Source organism: Bos mutus, chromosome 29 (assembly GCF_027580195.1).
Source record: "Bos mutus isolate GX-2022 chromosome 29, NWIPB_WYAK_1.1, whole genome shotgun sequence".
NCBI classification, from domain to species: domain Eukaryota; kingdom Metazoa; phylum Chordata; class Mammalia; order Artiodactyla; family Bovidae; genus Bos; species Bos mutus.
The window spans coordinates 8080248-8101821 of NC_091645.1; the positions used below are offsets into that span (position 1 = coordinate 8080248).

Here is a 21574-nt window from a genome sequence, read left to right on the forward strand (position 1 = left end):
GCTGTGCTGAGTCCCCCGGTCGTGTCAGATTCTGCGACCCCACGGACTGTAGCCTGCCAGGCTCCTCTGTGAGGCCCAAAGCTACTATGGACAGGTGGCTCTTGAGCTCGTGACACGTGGCTAGTGCGCCTAAGGAACTAGAGTTTAAATATTATTCCATTTAAAGTAGCTTGTTTAAAGGTATAGTGCCACGTGAGGCTAATGGCTATATACTTGGCAGCCCAATGCAGCGCAGAGCTGGGTGCCTGAGGGTTTTAACTCCTTGCCGGGGAAGCCAAGGGCCTCCTGCACCAAATGTTGGAGCTATTAAGCAGGTCCACTGATACCTAAACGCTGAGCCCGCTTTGTGCGCTCGCCTTGTCAAGAGACAGCGGCTCGCAGCGCATCCTGAGCTTCCTTTATAATCAGCGCGGAGGCACGCGCACGCGGCTGTGCAGCGCCCCCGGGGAAGCCCCGCACGGCGCGCAGAGGTTTGCAGACTCGTCTTGCAGGGCGCACCCGCTTCCGCGCTCTCGAGGCCGCGGGCGCGGTCCAGCCATTGGCAGGAGGGGAATAACGGCCCCGCAGCGTCTCGCCCCGCCTGCCCCGCAGCCGGGCCGCATAGACAGCGGCTCCCGGCTCAGCACAGGTGGGCTGGAGAAGCTGGGGAGACCGAGGCGCGCCATCGAGCGGACTCGGAGGTTTGGAAACCCCCTCGCCGCGCAGTCGCAGCTGCTTCTCTGCGGGGATGGAGGCGGGCGAGGCGCGGGCTGCCGCCCGCACCGTATCTGCTTCCTGAGCTTGCTTTCGCTTCGGTCCGGCTCGCCCAGGCCTGAATCCCGCCGCCCAGCCGCGAGAGCCGCGCGGGTGGCCGCGGGGGAGGCGGGGCGCCTGAGCGCCTGCGGGACCCCCGCCCTCTCCCCGCGCACACGTCCCCGGCGCGCGCGGGTCCTGGCTGGCCCGAAAGCCCCCCTGACCTTGGTGTCTCCCCGTGCCAGGTCTGCGCCAGGACCATGGGCGCCGCGCTGGGCACCGGCGCGCGGCTGACTCTCCGGCCCGGCCGGGCCTGCGGAGCTGTCCGGAGCTGGGCGCCTCCCGCGCCCGCCCGAGGCTGCCACTCCAAGGCCCGCCCGGCGCGCCCCGTGCCGCTGAAGAAGCGGGGGTACGATGTCACCAGGAACCCGCATCTCAACAAGGTAACCGGGAGAGGGTAGGAGGGCCCAAGCCGCTCTCCCGGGGCTGGCGGGATGGGCGCCCCGCCCCCGGGGCCCCGGGAGGATCCTCCCAGACGCCCTTCCAGGGGAAGCTTGGTGTGACTCGGTTTGGCTTTTTAGCGCCCCTCTTCTGCTTGGAAAGAGGTCACCAATAATGCGGGAGCCTGATTTCTTCACGAACAAATATAGACTGGGTTGAGATCCTCTTAACCATTCGGACCTGGAGTCAGATCTCGCCTTGATGCTTGCTGATTCTGTTAATTTGGGGCAGTTCATTGAACCTGGCTGTCCAGGTTTCCTTATCTGTAAAAGCGAAACATTTGGGTCGGGAGTGTTGTGAGATTTAAAGAGAAAACAGAGATAGCGTTCTTAGCACAATTCCTGACACGCAATGAGAACAAATATCAGCTAAGGTTCTCATTATTCTGAGAAGAAAATTTTTAATTTGAGCCGGGACAAGAAAGTCTAGAATTATGGAACATTCAGACCTTGAAAAGGCCTCAGAGATCCAAATTCAAACCTTTCCCTTTACAAATGAGAAAACAAGACAAAAGAAACTTGACAAGGTCGTCAGCTGGTTAGCTCTGACTCTGCCACTGAAATCTGGGTCTGGATCTCCGGTGCTTGGGTCAAATTCAGCCCACTGCTGACACGGTGCTTAAGAGCACACACATTTGCTTCTGGGAGTGGAGTTTAGTATCATTGGTGTTAAAATCGAGAAACCTGGGTTTAAGGGCTGTCTCCTAACACCGTCTCATATTAACTTGGGCCTCTCATTTGATTTCTCTGAGGTTCCACTTTCTCCTGCTTAAAGTGGATGTTATGACAGACCCACCATCCCTACCACATTCAGCTATTGTGACAATCAGATGAATTACTGAATTTGATTTTGACAGTATATAAAGTGCTTGGTAAAGAAGCAGTTACTGCAAGATAAAATTCTTCACAATTTCCTTGAATCAGGATTGTGAAATTCAAGTGAGGAAATAGTTGTGGAAAAGGTGTTTTTGAGAAATAGGAACAATTATCTAGATGCTAAGTATTGTTTCCTGCAGAATTAATAGAAGAAGCTAAGAAAGAAAATTTCTCTCTCAACCTCCACCCATCACACTATGATCCCTGCTCCCCGCCACCTCCAAGAAACCCTAAATCCTTTGTGTATTACTACTTTGGAATAGGTAAGGTGTTTTACGAATTACAACTTTGTTGGCAGGTGTTAGGAAACTCAAACTAGCCTAGCGAATAAAGGCCTTCTGTAACTAAATGTCCAGAGGAAGAAAGCACTGCAGGCAACTTTGACTCAGCAGTCCGGATCACATCCTTACAGATGCAGGTTCTCCGGCTGCCTGCTCGGCTCTTGCGTTGTCAGCTGCATCTTCAGATTCCATCCTGGAGAGTCTCTCACCCCATTGCTGCCACAGGCCCCCGTCTCCTGTTCTCACATCTCACCATCCAGAGATTGAAAGGCACTCACTTCTGGTGCCTGTAGAAGAGAAAGGACACTTTCTCTGAAGGCTCAGGAAAGGAGTCTTTCTGTCCCATGGACTCTAATTGGACTCCCTTCTACTCTCAAACTGACCACTATGACTTAAGTCAGTCAGCGTTCACCCCTGAATTTAAAGATGGAGTTCAAGTTAGGGGTACCCATAGCAGCCGGTTTAGAATAAAGGGGAAGTGTCCCCACCCCACCCCAAGTAAATCTGTGTATTGTCATCAGAGGGAGGAAGGGTAGATGCTGGAAAGCAAAATAATAAATTCCCACTACTGACTCTGATTGTTTTAACAATAATAGCTTTAGAAGGACTAGCATATTCGAATTAGCACTGAATTTTTATGAATAGTTTTAAAAAAAATGAAAGGAGGACTTGAATGTCTTTTTTTTTTTAGCCTTAGGTTTATGGTTTCCTGAAAGCATTCTTGCCCTTGTCCTTTGTCCCTGGTATAATTTTTTTTTCCTCCTAAGTAGGATAAATGGGACATTATTCATAAATCTAGGGACCTGACCTTTTCATGAAGTTAGAGTTTTTGTATATCCTTGAAGTCAGCTGGTGCTAGTCTGGGCTGAGTATCTGGGGTGATGCTGAGAGAGCCTGTGGCCCCCCCCATTTGCCCTTGGGGAGGGAAGGGAGACAGCGGAGGAAGCAACACTGCCTGGCCACTGCCCCCACTTCCTCCTGGGGTGCCATCCTCTCGCTGCCCTGCTGATGTCCAGTGCTCGGGCAGTCTCCAGGGAAGGCTTGAAAGCTTGACACTTTCCAGCAGCCAGATGGGGAGACTTGCTGAGTTCAACAGAACCAATGAGGTTATCACTAAGAAAACAAGAAAAGGGTGGCTTCGAAAGGGAGACATCCTTAATGGGCAGTCCTGTGGGTGGATTTCTTTTCTGCTAGACTCAGAGCTCCTCCAGGGCAGGGACCAAGTTTCCTGCGTTTGTGGCTGGCACTGGGCAGTTCCTGAAGGCTGTAACAAGGGCGTGACCATGAAGACTAACATTACGTTCTTGGAACATGTGCACTGGTTTTGCCTCCTGCTTTGTGGGTGAGGCATTTAAGTTGAAGCTTGAGGGAAGGGGGTCATCAGGAGATGGAATTCTCCTAGAGAAGAGCTACTGAACAGGGCGGGCATCACTGCCATTGTGCAGTCACAGGGTCTGGCCCCAGCGCTGTTGTAATCTCGCCCTGTGATCTGTGATGACTCACATTAGACCCTCTGCCCATGTCACACCACTGCTATGAGGATCCCGGGGGAGTCCTGTGAAATCATTTTGGAAAACTGTAAGGCTAACTAAATATTAGATGATCATTTTTACAAGTTCCAGAATCAGGGTGGGAAAGTCCCTTAGCTATGACCTAGCCTGAAATTGTTCAAACTTCCAGTCGCAACCTATGAGACATGGAATTATCTTGTGGATCTAACCAGCTTTTTTTTTTTTTTAAGTTCAAAGACATGGGTTACAATAGAATTCAGAAGTAGTAAATGCATTCAAATTTAATAAATAAAAGTATTATACCAAGTCACCATGTGAAATGCCAACTTTCACTGTGGACTGTCATTTTAAAATGACAACTGTTATAAAGACTGTTGTTTTCATCCAGCCTCTTATTTTCAGATGAAGAGACAGGGTGAGAAAGCCATGCAATTTCTCACTTGAAAGGAAGCCACAGAGATTGTCAGTGGTTGCAGAGGTGGGCAGAAGATGCCCACCGTCTGATTTTCAGTTCGCTGAATCACAATGACGGTTCTCATTCACATTGGTTTTGACTGACTTAGACATGTTCATGATGAGAACAATTGGAACTAGGTGATTCTGAGTTCCCTACAGGGGTCTAGATCTTCTGATTCACCAAAATTTCTATTTCCTTTTTGAAGACAACGATATTGTGCCTTTCTTCTAAAATTTACATAGTGACTTCTTCTGTTCTCCATATAGATGATTGTGGCAACAGAGTGAATCTTTGATTACACATTACAGAATATCAGCAATATTTTACCTACATGAAACAGGAAATGATCAACCCCATTTTATAGGCTGTCTTCATAGGTGGAATCACCTCCGTCCTATTCACGTGGCAAGTGAGCCCCCGCAGCACTGCCGCCTCCGCTTACCTCTGGCCTCTTGGGAAGGGCTGTGCTGTCCCCACGCCCCACACTAGATTCGAGTCCCCGCCCATTTGTCTTCTCATGCCGTGTGTGTTTCCTTTGGGTGCTGAGTGCTGCCTGCTGTCATGGCTGGTGGTGTGACTTCCACCCTAGACCCCGAGCACCATGAGGACAGAGACTGTCTTGTCACACGATACTCTCTACATCTGACTTGACATGCTCAATAAATATTTGCTCTTTGGACGATCTCAATCAAGTTCTAACCCCTTTCCTCTCAACTTTACGAGCCTTAATGTCACGGCTTTACAGTTAGCCCAATGTTCTCGTTGCCTGGAGACATGTTTACAAGTAGCCCGTTGGGAGGAAATCCACCTACTTGATCTTGATCTTCCCAGACTTCAGGGCATTTCACTGCAGGGGTGTGATATTTCCCAGGCTGGGTCAACCCCCTCCTTTGACCCATGTGCCAGCAATAATTTTTGTCATGTGCTTCCACTGAGCCTTCACCTGCTTCTCTGCAGTTTTTCCTTTTTGTTTGCTTATAGTAGCTTTACGAACGATAGCCCAAGTCTGGAAACAACCCAGATGTGCATTAACCAGTGAATGGCTCAGCAATTTACAGTATACCCATCTAATGGAATGCTCCATAGCCATGGTGGGAAGGGGAGTCAACTGTTGATTCTCTGCATTTTTTTTTTTTTTTTTTTATCTCTTGAGCTTGATGATCAGGGAAAGAATGAATGAAGGGTGCTTGGTCCAGTCACTGATAATGGCCCAGTGTATTTCATGCAGTGGGCCCTTCAAATTGCGGGGCATGGGGACCATCTTCCCACATGGACTACATGCATTTAGATTAGTGGGCATGGAAGCCCTGGGGGGCTGGGCTGCGGTGCTGGGTGCACAGGTTTCAGCTCCATCCCTGCTGTATGCAGTGGTGACTTCTTAGACTCCCACACAGTTAGGCTTTGCCTTTGACTGAAGGATGTTTTTGTTCCGTGCCAGTTTAGAACTTGATTTTGCCTCCTTTGGGTTGGGGGGAGTCTGTCATCACACGCTTGGCTCATTGATCAATCAGGAGGTGATGACTGGGTTGTATGGAGAATTTGAGGTTTCTTGGAGATGCTGTTTTCTGTTCCAGAGGCAGATGACATAATATGTCTTCTTGAGACCTCTGCTTCTGATGTGATGTTGGGTTGGGCTTCTTCAATAAAGAAGCAATGCATTATTCAGTAAACATCAGTTCCATGAGCAGCAGTTTGTTCTGGACATGTGCCTCCTGTGCAGAGTGACTCAGGGCATTGAAGCTCAAGCCCTGTTCAGATATTTTAAGAACAAATGAGCAGAGGCGGGTTGGAATGAAATCCTTCCCCGTCAAATACTGTCCTGGCTTCCTGGGATTGATAACATTTGGTGTTAGGGCTTTGTGCTTGAAACAGCTAAAAGAACTTACATTCATTAGGCTAAAAGTTAGGCAACTTTTACAAAGCAAACCCCTGACTCAGAGGCTTAAACAAGATAAAAGCATGTTTCTCTCATAAACAAGCCTGGGTAGGCAACGATGAGCACGTTGATGTGTGGCTTGAGTTGGTTGCTCAGCCATCCTCAGTGTGTATCTTCCATTTCATCGTCCGGGATGGTTGCTCTCGTCTCTACCATTTATTCTATACAGAAGCAAGTGTGCAGGGAATTAGTGGAATTTGGACGTTGCAAATATCACTTTCATTCACATCCAATTGGTCAGAGTTGGTCATAGCTGCAGGAGAACCAGGGAAACTAATCTTTAGCTGGGCACCCATATATCCTGCTAAAGATTCTATACCAGTAAGGAAAGAATGAATGGATATTAGGGAAAGGGCTACAAAATGCTTATCTGAAATTTTAACTTGATTTACTAACAGTTTTATCCCAGCCTTTAAAATCCATGTTTCTCTACATCTCCTCTACAAGCAGCCTTGTTCATACCTTCATCATCTTGTGTCTAGATTAGGCAGAAGCCTTCTCATAGGTTTCCAACTTGTAGTCCTACTCCTTTCAATCTCCTTCTCTGTGTCTGTTAACCACAGTTTGAGAGGCTAAAACCTTGCACAAGTCCCTGGCCACTCTCTTTCGGACCCCATGTCCAATTCACCAGGTAGTCCCACTGCTCTGTCTCCAGACCACATCTGGAATCCAGCCTCTGCTCTCACCACGGGTCCCCCACCGACCTAAGGCGCTGCCATTTCTCTGCTGGATGATTACAGCGCTCCCTAGCTGCTTCAGTTCAATCAGTTCAGTCGCTCAGTCGTGTTTGACTGTTTGTGACCCCATTGACTACAGCACACCAGGCCTCCCTGTCCATCACCAGCTCCTGGAGCCTACTCAAACTCACGTCCATCGCATCAGTGATGCCAGCCAACCATCTCATCCTCTGTCATCCCCTTCTCCCCCCTCCTTCAATCTTTCCCAGCATCAGGGTCTTTTCCAATGAGTCAATTCTTCGTATTAGGTGGCCAAAGTATTGGAGTTTCAGCTTCAGCATCAGTCCTTCCAATGAATATTCAGGACTGATTTCCTTTAGGATGGACTGGTTGGATCTCCTTGCAGTCCAAAGGACTCTCAAAAGTCTTCTCCAACACCACAGTTCAAAAGCATCAATTCTTCGGTGCTCAGCTTTCTTTATAGCCCAACTCTCACATCTATACATGACTACTGGAAAAACCATAGCCTTGACTAGATGGACTTTTGTTGGCAAAGTAATGTCTCTGCTTTTTAACATGCTGTCTAGATTAGTCATAGCTTTTCTTCCAAGGAGGAAGCGTCTTAATTTCATGGCTGCAGTCACCATCTGCAGTGACTTTGGAGCCCCCAAAACTAAAGTCTCTCACGGTTTCCATTGTTTCCCCATCTATTTGCCATGAAATGTTGGGATCGGATGCCATGATCTTAGTTTTCTGAATGTTGAGTTTTAAGCCAACTTTTTTACTCTCCTGTTTCACTTTCATCAAGAGGCTCTTTAGTTCTTCACTTTCTGCCATAAGGGTGGTGTCATCTGCGTGTCTGAGGATACCCTAGCTGGTATCGTTCTGTTTCTTTTGTTTATCTTCCCCACAATAGCCAGTGTGATCCTTTTAAAACAAAGTTTGATCACATCACTCCTCTACTCAAAACTCTGCAGAAGCAAAGTTCTTACCATGTCCTGCGTGATTTGACCCTCTCTGACCTCTTCTCCTACTTCTCAGTCTCACTGCCCAAATCAAGCAGACCTCAGATACTCCAAGCATGGTCCTACTTGGGCTCTTTGCCCTGGTTATTCCTCTTCTAGAACACACAGCTCCTGCATAGCCACATGGTTAACTCCCTCACCTTCTTCAAGGCTTCTCACTTTCTCAGTGAGACCTACTCAGACCACCCCATGGGAAGCTGTAAACAGTCCTTTCAACTTTCTTGGTCCCCTTCACATGATCTACTTTTCCTGCATAGTATTTGATCCTTCCTAACATATTATTTGGCTGCCCTGGTGGCTCAGATGGTAAAGCATCTGCCTGCTATGCTGGAGACTTGGGTTTGATCCCTGGGTTGGAAAGATCGCCTGGCGAAGGGAATGGCTACTCACTCCAGTTTTCTTGCCTGGAGAATCCCATAGACAGAGGAGCCTGGTGGGCTACAGTCCATGCGGTCACAAAGATACTGTTTAATTTTCTTATCATGTCTCTTGTTTATCATTTGTATATCCCTACTAAGCTCTGTTTAGACAGAGATTTTTGTCTTATTCATTCATCGATGTATCCAAGGTACTTAGAACAGTTCTTGGTCCAGTGTTTGTTACCCAGTGAAGGGTTATTGGATGAGTGGATCATTCAGGGAGGCGTCTGCTGAGGCTCCTTCCTTTCATCCCTTCCTTCCCCTCCTCCTCGCCAAAGCCCCCCTTCTTTTCCTCTGGTGCTTTTCCTCCCCAGTGCCCCTCTCTGTGGGGTGTATATGCCCAAGTTCACCTGCATCTGGAATGTAGGTTAGTCTGACATCAACCCTTAGTGTACCTAGAGGTCCACTTACCATGAAGACTGGGGAAGCACAACAACATGTTCACCCTTTGTTATTTCCAGGTTCACCAGCATTAAACCAAGCCTGGGAAAAAAAGAAACTGTTTAGGAGACACAGGTGGTGTCTTGAAACCAGAGATGGATGGAGACATTCTTGAGACCCACCCTAAAAAAAAAAAAACAGGATGTGTAGGGAGTAGCCCAGAGATAGGAAAACCCAGCTTCAGTCAGCATCTCCAGCTTCCTACAGCTCCCACCCTGGAAGCCCCCGTCTCTGCTCTAAACTTCTCTGAGCCCCCCATGCTGCAGCCTCCCTGCTGAAGACAAGGCTTACCATGTTATGGACCCCCACCCCTCCCATCCACAGGGTGAAACCTTACCCCTAAATGCGATGGTGTTTGATGGTGGGGCCTTTGGGAGGTAATTAGATCACAAGAGTGGCACCCTCATGATGGGCTTAGTGCTTTTATCAAAGAAACAGGAGGGAACCCCTTCTCCCTTTCTGCCATGTGAAAATAAAGCAAGAAAATGGCCATCTGCAAGCCAGGAAGATGGTCCTTAGCAGGAACTGAATCAGCTATACCTTGGTCTTAGACTTAGTCTTTACTGTGAGAAGTAAATTTCTGTTGTGTAAGCCACCATTTTCATACTGTTCATGGAGTTCTCAAGGCAAGAATCCTGAAGTGGTTTGCCATTCCCTTCTGCAGTGGACCAGGTTTTGTCAGGCCCTAACCAGCAGGGACATGCCCTTCGGCCACTCAGCATAGCTGGATGACATGCCTGGCTGTCCCACTGCTGATCCCCATTGAGTGTTTAAACCTTCACTGGCCATTGGGTGTCAGTCAACATGAGGCTAGGGGTTGAGACAAAGGCCCTGCTGGAGTGGCTGGGCAGGGGATACGGGGAAGGCTGGAGCTGGTGTTGGAAGACGCCCAGGACTGGAGGGCACCCCAGCCTCACCGCTGCCGTTGGCTGCCCTGGGGCCCCACTGATGCTGAAGCTCTAGTACTTTGGCCACCTGATGCGAAGAGCTGATTCATTGGAAAAGACCTGATGCTGGGAAAGATTGAGGAGGAGAAGGGGGTGACAGAGGATGAGATGATTGAATGGCATCACTGACTCAACGGACGTGAGTTTGAGCAAACTCTGGGAGATGGTGATGGACAGAGAAGCCTGGTGTGAAAAGAGTCGCACATGACTTAGTGACTGAACAACAACAACAAAGCCACTCTGTCTGTGGTGTTGCAGCATCCCAGATGGACTAAGACATCATTCCAGGACCTGCTGTGTACCTCAGGGGTCAGGAAGTCAAGGAAGTGTGGGATGGCGTGCCAGAAGCTCAGGGAGAAGGTTTGCTACTCCTGAAAAACTAATGCTCAGAAAGTCTTTTCTTATAAATGCGTTGTTATAAATAGTTGAATTGTCCTCCAAAGATAGTATATTATGATTTAGATTAGCATTTGATCATTGTGAAGATTTCAGAAGTATTGACTTATGTTTATGAATGCTTAATGCAAAATACTAAATGGAATCTATATCCATGTGCATTACTGTAAAAAGAGGTAGCTCTGTAAAAAGACTTGAAACTAAATGTGTAAAAATGATCATGTTAGGGCAATGGAATTATGGGAGATTTATTTCCTCTATATATAATTTTCTTTAATGGTCCATTGTCTTTTCAATTTTAGGCACAGTTTCTGTTGGAAATTGAGTTTCTAGAGCCAAGTAAATAACATTTGGACCAACTTTTGGAAGTTGACCTATCTGTAACACAAGGGTGGCATTCTAATCCTATAAAATCTGTGTGTGTGTGTGTGTGTGTGTGTGTGTTAGTCATTCAGTCATGTCTGACTCTTTGCGACCCCATGGACTGTAGTCTGTCAGTCTCCTCTGTCTATGGAATGCTCCAGGCAAGAATACTGGAGTGGGTTGCCATTCACTTCTCAAGAGGATCTTTCCGACCCAGGGATTGAATCCGGGTCTCCTGCGTTGCAGGCAGATTCTTTACCATCTGAGCCACCAGGGAAGCCCAGAAATCCCTCCCAAGTGGTCCTATTTCAAGATTTGCTTGCATGTATAATCAGTTATCTTCTAGAGGCAATATGTTTAGATTCATGTAGTAAATGTTAACGGAGAACCTGCCACCTGTTCTAAAAACAGTCATAAACAACAGTACTAGAGTCTGTAAGCAGCGGCACTGGGGGGCAGATCCCACACAGAAATACATGTTGTCTGGCTCAGACATGGACCAAATGGCATCAAAGTCAGTCTAAATCTGAACTCCATATAGAGTTTCTGTGGAGGGCTCCACAGGGCTCATCTCGAGCCTCTGTTTCTAATGTCTCTTGATCTGCATGGGCCTTTGGAGACTCTGGGGACTATGGCTTTATTTTAGTTTGCATTTGTGTCATTTCTACCAAAGATTTCTTTCATCATCTATTCTCTTCTTTCCAAATGCCAGTCTTATAGTGAGGGACTGTGGGGAGGCCTTTTGATTCTCGTGGCTATTGCAGAGGGGTCACTGGTGTTCAGCACTTTTGTTTGCAAAGACGTGGTTATAGTCAACTTCCAGACCTTCACTTTGATGTGTAGAAAGTACATTGGGAAATCCTTTGGGGTGGTGGCCCACTGCCTCTCTGATGCAGAGCACAAAAGATGCTCTATGACTGTGTGATGAAAATCTGAGGGATAGTCTATGATTGGGGGTGCCAGGGTCAGCGGTTAAAAGCATGCATTCATTCTGTACCCAAATGGTTGCCTGGCAGCCTGGTGAAAACAGAGTTCCTACCAAAAGGACACAGTAGAAGTAAAATGTACTCAAGTCATTTGAGGAGAGGGAGTTTTGGTGGAAAGATCATCAGCTTTTGAGGAAGTTGAAAAAGAGAAAATCAAAGCTGCAGTTGCTTTTAAAAGTGATATTGAAAGCCAGAAGGACCGGAGGGGATAGAGTTGAATGATTAGCAACTTGAGAATATTATTTTTTTTTTTTGAAAGCGTTTTGTCTGGATTCTGTATCATTGTTTGGGAGCAGTCTACAAAGCCCGTAGCACAATGGTCCTGGAACACATTCCCCTGTGGTGTGGAGCTCTGGAGGAGGCAGACCCTACTGGATCCTGTAGTTTGCTTTGGTCTTTCAGGAAACAGTAGGAGGAGCCAGCATCCGTACAAGGCAGCATCCTCTGGGTTGTTGAGCTGTGCAGTGACTTTTCCCATGAGGCAAAGGCTGCTGAGTTCCCTCACGACTTCAGTGGCGCTGGTCTTCATTCACAGTAGACGGTTCCCACCCCTTCTTTCTCTGGCTTCTGAAGGGAGTGTTGAAGATTCCAACCAAGATTATACTGAATTTCTTTCAATAGTAGAATGCCTTGTGGAAGGAACCCAAGTCATAATGATAAGAGCCAGGATTTTTTGGATATACATTGTGCCAGGGTTTGTATTGACTCGTTTAATTTTGTTGTTGTTATTTAGTCGCTAAGTTGCATCTGACTCTTTGTGACCCCATGGATAGCAGCCTACCAGGCTCCTCTGTCCTTCACTGTCTCCTGGAGTCTGCTCAAATTCATGTCCATTGAGACAGTGATGCTAACCATCATTCTATGCTGCACCCTTCTCCTCCCACCTTCAATCTTTCCCAGCATCAAGGCCTTTTTCAGTGAGTCAGCTCTTTGTATCAGGTGGCCAAAGTATTGGAGTTTCAGCTTCAGCATCAGTCCTTCCAGTGAACATTCAGGACTGATTTCCTTTAGGATTGACTGGTTGGATCTCCTTGCAGTCCAAGCGACTCTCAAGAGTCTTCTCTAACACCACAGTTTGAAAGCATCAATTCTTGCATGCTTAGTCTTCTTTATGGTCCAACTCTTGCATCCATACATGACTACTGGAAAAACCATAGCATTGACTCAACTAAGCCGGTTGGCGAGGCATTCCCTGCTGTGGCCCTCTGATGGGCTATGCTCATACCTACTGGCTCTGTCAGAATCAGAATATCAGAGGGAATTTGAAAGATCGCTGGATGCCTTCTTGTCACCCTCTAAATTTGTGTAATTCTCCCACAACTCATTTGTTTATTTATTAAATTTATTCATTAAAGATTTGCTGAGACCCTATTGTATTTTAGGCAGGGGAACCTCAGTGGTGAACACACTTGCCTTCAGGGAGCTATGTGTAAGAGGGGTGGAAGTAGGCAGCAGTTTGTAAGCAGACAGTTTCAGTTCAGAAGGTCGGTGTGATGAGAAGCATCTGTACTAGTGCTGTGGGAGCTGGGGAGAGGGGTGTGAATGCTTCTCTGGCTGCACTGCCAGAACTGACATTATGAAGAGGAGGAGTTGGCAGATGAAGGTGGTGGAGGAGAAGCTGTCTAGATCAAAGCAGGTGAGAGAAGACTTTTTCCCTGAGAAGAGCCACCTTTTGTGGTTGAATGTGAAGAAATTGAGCAGTAGACCCATACTTTATGAGGGGCCCCATTTTCAGAGAGAGAAATCATTTTATGAAACCTCTAATTCTACAAGTAGAGTTAATGATACATCTCCAGGGACTGTGGACGTGCCTTTTGATTTTGCTCTTTCCCTCACTTTTGTGTTGTTCAGCCCCTGGGAGCACCATTCCCATTGGGTTCATTTATTAAATATTTGACATACTTCAGCTCAGCTGGCACGGGCTACCTCGGCCTTGCTGCTTTCCTTGATAATGACCCATGCAAGTGACTCATTCACCCTGCACGCTTCTCTGAGATTTAGCTTATATAGTCCTGGCTCTTTTCTACATTGTGTGTGTGTGTGTGTGTGTATGGTGAGCTATGTCCAACTCTTTGCGACCCCATGGACTGTAGTTCACCAGGCTCCTCTGTGTATGGAATTTTCCAGGGGAAAATACTGGAGTGGGTTGCCATTTCCTGCTCCAGGAGATCTTCCCAACCCAGGGATCGAAGCCATGTCCCCTGCATTGGCAGGCAGATTCTTTACCACTGAGCCACCTGGGAAGTCCTTCTATATCGGGTTCATTAAACACTTGCAGTGCATGTCTGTCTCCACCTGAATGTTGTCCTCAGAGCCAGGACCCCCTCATCAACACTGTGTGGCCAGCACGATGCCTTCTTCATAATATACTCTAGATAAAAATCAGTTATGCAAATTAATGTATGTAAAGTGCACTGTAAGTGCCCAGTTAATCCTTAGTGGACCCAGATCTGTAAAAAATTTCCTCCATTCCTTTAGCATAGTGTGAAGCCCCATGTGGGCCTCAGAAGTCACAGACCTAATAGGGTTTAGACCTGGTCCTTGCCCTTCTAGAGCAGCCAGTCCAGAAGGAGAGGGGAAGACTGGGAGATCCAAACTCATTCTCCGTGGGCGTGGGTACATCTGATTTTGGCAGAGACATAAGAAGAGAGGAGTGAGTCTGGGAAGAAACAGGTGAGGTAGAGTCTTTAGTGATAATTTCTGAGTACTTGGGTTCCCCTGGTGGCTCAGATGGTAAAGAATCTGCTTGCAGTGGAGGAGACCCAGGTTCGATGCCAGGATTGGGAAGGTGCCCTGGAGGAGGAAATGGCAACCCACTCCAATATTCTTGCCTGGAAAATGCCATGAACAGAGGAGCCTGGCAGGCTACAGTCCATGGGGTCGCAAAGAGTCAGACACAGTTGAGTGACTGAGCATACATACAGCCTCCATTAACTTAAGCACAGTGCTTTTGAGTCTCTTGTAGAAAGGAGATGATTTCATGTTAAACAGCATATGTCTCAGACCTAAACATCTGCTGCCCTGGCTCTTGCTGTCACTCCTGTGTGTCCATCTCGAATGAGTGGACGTGCTCCTGACATCCACCTTCGTCTTGGGATTTCTATTTTTCTCTGCAGTAACATGATCATGAAGACAGTCCACCAACCATTTGACAGAAAGCTCAACGCTCATGTCAGACCCTCCCTTCTCATCTCTTTTATTTTGGGGTTCTTCCAGCCCATAATTATTATTATTATTATTATTTTAGACTGGTGAAATCACTCTGGCCACAGGACAGTGAATAGCTATGCAGTTGCCACCTGATAAAGCAGGCATAGGGAGAGTTGGTGTGAAGAAAAGCCTATTAACAGCCATTTTTAGAAACAGGCTTTGAAATTCACCCATCAGAGCTGAAAGATTTCCCCTGTTCTCACACTTCAGGAGCTGGCAGTAGCTTCTCCTTGTGTTTGAGGAACCTCGGCAGTGCCTAGCCTTGCCTGTGTGAGAGGATGGCATGTGTGCCTGTGGGCAGCTGGCCACGTGGTGCCCGGGGGAAAGGCCTGCCCCGCCAGGGATGGTTCAGCTCCCAGGAACCAGCCTTGGCTGTGACACTGCAGTGTCTTGAGCATCCATGGCGGCTTTTTCGTTTGCTGAGCTGTTGAGTGTTCTATGACCAGTCACTTGCATACAGTCAGCTGCTTCCTTTGGGACTCATAACTGCTGGAATAATAATATTAGAAATAATAATAATAAAAAACATGTATCTAATGCCACGCATGCCAAGTGATCTTATAGGTGCTTTCCATATATTACTTGCAGGCAGAGAAAAAAACACGAAGAAGGTAAACTTTGCCTCCTGTTTCCATGGCCTCTTCTCCCTTACAGATTTCCATTCAAAACATTCTGAGGCTCTTCATGGTATCACTAAGATGTCTAGGGCTACCAATCTAACGGACTTTATATCTTATAAAGAGTCCTGCTTCCTGATCTGCATCTCATCTCTTCTTTACTTCCTTTCCTGCCTCCCCATTCAACCATCCGTCCATCCATCTGTCTGTTCATGTGTCCATACATCTGTCCATTCATCCAACCATCAAATGTTTATTGAGCACCTACCAGTTACCAGGCATTGTTCAGTTCAGTTCAATTCAGTTGCTCAGTCATGTCCAACTCTTTGCAACCCCATGGACTGCAGCACACCAGGCCTCCCTGTCCATCACCAACTCCCAGAGCCTACTCAAATTTATGTCCATTAAGTCGGTGATGCCGTCCAACCATCTCATCCTCTGTCATCCCCTTTTCCTCCTGCCCTCAATCTTTCCCAGCATCAGGGTCTTTTCCAGTGAATCAGTTTTCAAATCAGGTGACCAAAGTATTGGAGTTTCAGTTTCAGCATCAGTCCTTCCAATGAATATTCAGGACTGATCTCCTTTAGGATGGACTGGTTGGATCTCCTTGCTGTCCAAGAGACTCTCAAGTGTCTTCTCCAACACCATAGTTCAAAAGCATCAATTGTTTGGTGTTCAGCTTTCTTTGTAGTCCAACTCTCACATTCATACATGACTACTGAAAAAACCATAGCCTTAACTAGACGGACCTTTGTTGGCAAAGTAATGTCTCTGCTTTTGAATATGCTACCTAGCTTGGTCATAGTTTTTCTTCCAAGGAGCAAGCGTCTTTAAATTACATGGCTGCAGTCACCATCTGCAGTGATTTTGGAGCCCAAGAAAATAAAGTCTGCCACTGTTTCCACTGTTTCCCCATCTATTTCCCATGAAGTGATGGGATTGGATGCCATGATCTTAGTTTTCTGAATGTTGAGCTTTAAGCCAACTTTTTCACTCTCCTCTTTCACTTTCATCAAGAGGCTCTTTAGTTCTTCCTCACTTTCTGCCATAAGGGTGGTGTCATCTGCATATCTGAGGTTATAGATATTTCTCCCGGCAATCTTGATTCCAGCTTGTGCTTCTTCCAGCCCAGTGTTTCTCATGATGTACTCTGCATAGAAGTTAAATAAGCAGGGTGACAATAGACAGCCTTGACGTACTCCTTTTCCTATTTGGAATCAGTCTGTTGTTCCATGTCCAGTTCTAACTGTTGCTTCCTGACCTGCATACAGATCTCTCAAGAGGCAGGTCAGGTGGTCTGGTATTTCCATCTCTTTCAGAATTTTCCACAGTTTATTGTGATCCACACAGTCAAAGGCTTTGGCATAGTCAATAAAGCAGAAATAGATGTTTTTCTGGAACTCTCTTGCTTTTTCAATGATCCAGCAGGTGTTGTCAATTTGATCTCTGGTTCCTCTGCCTTTTCTAAATCCAGTTTGAACATCTGGAAGTTCACGGTTCACATAATGTTGAAGCCTGGCTTGACCATTACTTTACTAGCGTGTGAGATAAGTGGAATTGTGTGGTAGTTTGAACATTCTTTGGCATTGCCTTTCTTTGAAATTGGAATGAAAACTGACCTTTTCCAGTCCTGTGGCCACTGCTGAGTTTTCTAAATTTGCTGACATATTGAGTGTAGCACTTTCACAGCATCATCTGTTAGGATTTGAAATAGCTCAACTGGAATTCCATCACCTCCACTAACTTTGTTGATAGTGAGGCTTCTTAAGGCCCACTTGACTTCACATTCCAGAATGTCTGGCTCTAGGTGAGTGATCACACCATCCTGATTATCTGGGTCATGAAGATCTGTTTTGTACAGTTCTTCTGTGTTTTCTTACCACCTTTTCTTAATATCTTCTGCTTCTGTTAGGTCCATACCATTTCTGTCCTTTATTGAGCCCATCTTTGCATGAAACATTCCCTTGTTATCTCTAATTTTCTTGAAGAGATCTCTAGTCTTTCCCATTCTATTGTTTTCCTCTATTTCTTTGTACTGATCGCTGAGGAAGGCTTTATCTCTCCTTGCTATTCTTTGGAACTCTGCATTCAAATGGGTATATCTTTCCTTTTCTTCTTTGATTTTCACTTCTCTTCTTTCCACAGCTATTTGTAAGGCCTCCTCAGACAGCCATTTTTCTTTTTTGCATTTCTACTTCTTGGGGATGGTCTTGATCCCTGTCTCCTCTACAATGTCATGAACCTCCGTCCATAGTTCATCAGGTACTGTCTATCAGATCTAGTCTCTTAAATCTATTTCCCACTTCCACTGTATAATTGTAAGGGATTTGATTTAGGTTATACCTGAATGGTCTAGTGGTTTTCCCTCCTTTCTTCAATTTCAGTCTGAATTTGGTAATAAGGAGTTCATGATCTGAGCCACAGTCAGCTCCCGGTCTTGTTTTTGCTGACTGTATAGAGCTTCTGCATCTTTGGCTGCAAAGAATATAATCAGTCTGATTTCAGTGTTGACCATCTGGTGACGTCCATGTGTAGAGTCTTCTCTTGTGTTGTTGGAAGAGGGTGTTTGCTATGATCAGTGAGTTCTCTTGGTAAAACTCTATTAGCCTTTGCCCTGCTTCATTTGCCTGTTAGCCAAATTTGCCTGTTAACTCCAGGTGTTTCTTGACTTCCTACTTTAGGTATTGGGAATAGGAAAGTAAATGTGACAGCTACGATCCTCCTTCTTATTGAATATATTGTCTAGTGAGAAAGACAGAAAGGTAAAAAAAAGTGCCCAGATAGTTTTTAACGATAGAGAAGAAACAAACATGGTATGGCCTGAGAGAATAACTGAGGGCCCCCTCCAGCAGTGAAGGAACATCTCTTAGGAGGTAACATTTGAGAAAAGACCAGGAGACAGAGGGGCCAGCTGGCGGAGGGGCCAGGCCCAGAGTGCTGTGGGTGGAAGGAACAGTATGTGTAGAGCCGGAGACAAGGAAGGACTTGGCCTGGCAGGTTCTGGGAACTGACCACAGGCAGTCCAGTAGGGGTGTGCTGAGCAGTGTGCCTCAAGTCAGGGTGCAAACGGCTCAGGGTCTCAGATCTGTGCAGGACCTTGGAGTCTGGGGGATGCAGGCTGGCTTTCATCTTCTGTAACACGGGACACAGCCAGGAAGCGGCGTGATCAGCTTTACATCCATGAGGGATATCTCTGGCTGTGTGTGGAGAACAGGCTGGAGGGGGCGAGAGTGGAAGCAGAAAGCCAGTCACAGGCCCTGCAGCAGTGGGAGCCCGAGGTGGCGGTGGCTGGGCTGTGGGAGGAGGCAGAGATAGGAGACGAGGAGAGGAGGCAGGTGGCTGGATTGGGAACCACGTTTGAACGTAGAATGGGTGAGACCTGTCCCCTGTGTCCTCCGCCCTCAGATTCACCTGGACTCGGTCTGTATGTTCCCGCTGTGCCACCCTCACCCCCCTGTTGATTTCAGTTCCTTCCTGGCCTTCCTCTGCATCCTGCTTCAAAGCAGCCAGGAAGTGGCGTGTTCGTGGTTTACCCTGGGGGCTTCCTGACTGGGCACCTCTTGCATCCTCACAAGGCAGGTGTTACTGTCTTTGTTTTATGGGGAGACACCAGGACCCAGAGAGCCTAAATGAGTTGTCCATGGTCTCCTGGATGGTAAGGGGGCAGCAAGAAGACTCAACCTAGATTTCTTGAGACTAGTCATTGGTTTGTACAGAAACATCTACTGAGCGCCTACTGTGTTCCAGGCACTGTGTTGGGTTCAAAAAAAAATAAAGAGATGAATCAGTCAGTCATGGTCCTTGCTCTCAGAGTTCAGAGGAAGAGACAGACTGGCAAGATCATAAATTAAATGCAGTATAATAGGTTTTATGTTGTATCAAAAGTATGATATTAACAATGTCCACAGATTCCCTGGTCGCTCAGTAGCAAAGAATCCCCCTGCCAATGCAGGAGATGCAGGTTCCATCCCTGGGTCGGGAAGATACCCTGGAGAAGGGAATGTCAACCCATTCCAGTATTCTTGCCTGGAGAATTCCATGGACAGAGGAGCGTGGTGGGCTACAGTCCATGGAGTCACAAAGAGTCAGACATGACTTAGCAACTAAACAACAACAAATTAATTAATAATGTCCAAGTAATTTTTCTCTTGGCGAGGAGAAAGAAGGTGGCATTTCTCTAAGTGGGTGACTTTGGATCCTTATATTGAATCTCACAGATAATGTGTTGCATAAAGTAAAACAAAGAAAATTTGCTCTGACCTCTCTGCTGAGGTCACTACTTATTTTTCTTGGAGCTGAGACCTAAAAGATATACAGGGATTCCCTAGGTGGACCAAGTGGGAACAAGACATTCCAAGCTCATACAGCAGAACTACATGGTATGTGAGGACCTGTGGGTGCATCCGGAGGTGGGCGGGGTGTGTGGAGGGGAGGGGCTGGATAGCAAGGCGGGGCCAGACCGGGGCGGGGCCAGCCTGGGTGGGGGCGGACCCAGGGGCGGGGGGCGGCGGGGGCGGGGGGGGCGGGGGGGCGGGGGGCGGCGGGGGCGGCGGGGGGGCGGGGGGCGGGGCGGAGTCCGGGGCTGCTTTTTGCCTGGGGAAGAGCTGAACATTAGTCCTCAAGATGAGGGGGAACACTGGAAAGGGACGCAATGGGATTTGAGCTACAGACAGATCACTTTGGCCCCAAAGAGGGGACAAGGGCAGAGTCAGGGAGACTAGAGAATCAGGAGTTTGATTCCCATGAGGGAGATGGCGGCCTGGGGTGGCCAGTGGACACAGGTGTGAGAGGTGCTGAGGAAAGAGGAGACTGTGTCCCTTCCAGAATTTCTTGAGCTCCTTAGTAACAAAAGGACTCTTAAGGTTTATTGTCAATATTAAAACAAAAAACAAAAAAACCTAGGGGAAACTTTCTGTGTATCTACATAAACTTGTACAGCTTAATCAGAGTATCACGCTCCTTTGTCTTCGCCTGGAATTAAACAAAATAAAGCTGTTAATACTGATGAATTCATGCCAGTAGCCAAGATTTTGCCTGCCAGTTACGTGTATCTTAAACATCGGAAAAGAAATTTACTATCAATCAAGATTTTTCAAAACATAAAATTCCTTAAGGGCTGCTTTGGGACTGGTGAATATGAGATGAATTACTGACTTGGGCTCTGTTTATTTTAAGAGTGGTTTTATTGTGAGTGTTGTTGTCATTGACCTTTATCTAATTAAGCATCCTTGTTCTTGTTCTGTTCTCACAGAGCTGCACTCTTGATTATAATTTTATCTCCCAAAGGAAGGTGCTGACTCACTGAGTATGTGGTCACGTTGTTATTCTGTTGCTCAGTCGTGTCTGACTCTTTGCAACCCCATGGACTGCAATACAACAGGCTTCCCTATCCCTCATTATTTCCCTGAGTTTGCTCAAATTCACATCCATTGAGTCAGCGATGCCTTCCAACCATCTCATCCTCTGTTGCCCTCAATCTCTCCAAGTATCAGGGTCTTTTCCAATGAGTTGGCTCTTCGAATCAAGGTGGCCAAATATTGGAGCTTCAGTTTCAGCACCAGTCCTTCCAATGAATATTCAGGGTTGATTTCCTTTAAGATTGGCTGTCTTGATCTCCTTGTTGTCCTAGGGACTGTCATTAACTGACATTTTTTTCATTGTGGGGACAGTGCCCAGCATCCCATGCAGCATTTGACATCACTGCCCCCATCACAAAGATGTGGGGGAGACGCTGTTTGAACACTTGTAGGAGCTCATGGGATGTCCTTCTTCTTCTGTGTTTTCCCTCAGTCTTCTGGAAAAACAGTAATTCCTTGCATTGAAAATGGAAAGAATGTTCATAATTTGGCAAGTTTATTTTCTAGATGAGAATTTCATTCCTCTAGGTATTTTTTTCTTTCCTTCCTCTCTTTTTTTTTTTTTTTTTGTTTTTGAGAAGACTTAGATGGACTAGAAACAAGAATCTGAAATTCATGCAATATGAACCTTTCACAAATTTGGCCTCCATGGCAAGTGTTGTCAGTTTTTCCACTGGATTGGATTTTTGCTCGCCTTTCTCTTTGCAGAGTTCTGGTTTGTGCTTATGAACTCTGATTCCTGGAGAAGGAAAAGAGAAAGTCAGAAGCTTACAGGAATGATTTTCTTGGCAAATTCGACCCAGTCTCAGCCACTTGTCTAGGTAAATAACTAAGGATTTTTAA

The 21574-nt window shown here is 46.7% G+C and overlaps 1 protein-coding gene and 1 long non-coding RNA gene across 5 annotated transcripts in view; one reads left to right on the plus strand and one right to left on the minus strand.

The window, feature by feature from the left end:
• Positions 1-1080, minus strand: part of LOC138986203 (uncharacterized) — a 79679-nt gene extending 78599 nt beyond the window's left edge. The window contains exon 1 of the long non-coding RNA XR_011463070.1: positions 957-1080. This is a non-coding gene — a long non-coding RNA (uncharacterized lncRNA). The remainder of the gene's footprint in view (positions 1-956) is intronic.
• The window catches only part of ME3 (malic enzyme 3), a 219955-nt gene continuing 198742 nt past the window's right edge, over positions 362-21574 (plus strand). Inside the window, exons 1-2 of one of the 4 annotated variants that reach the window (XM_070364986.1) lie at positions 362-470; positions 978-1175. In XM_070364986.1, coding sequence (XP_070221087.1) covers positions 993-1175 — 183 coding nt within the window. In that variant the 5' untranslated portion in view covers positions 362-470; positions 978-992. The other 3 variants (XM_070364987.1, XM_005903464.2, XM_070364985.1) reach the window with 3 other exon arrangements.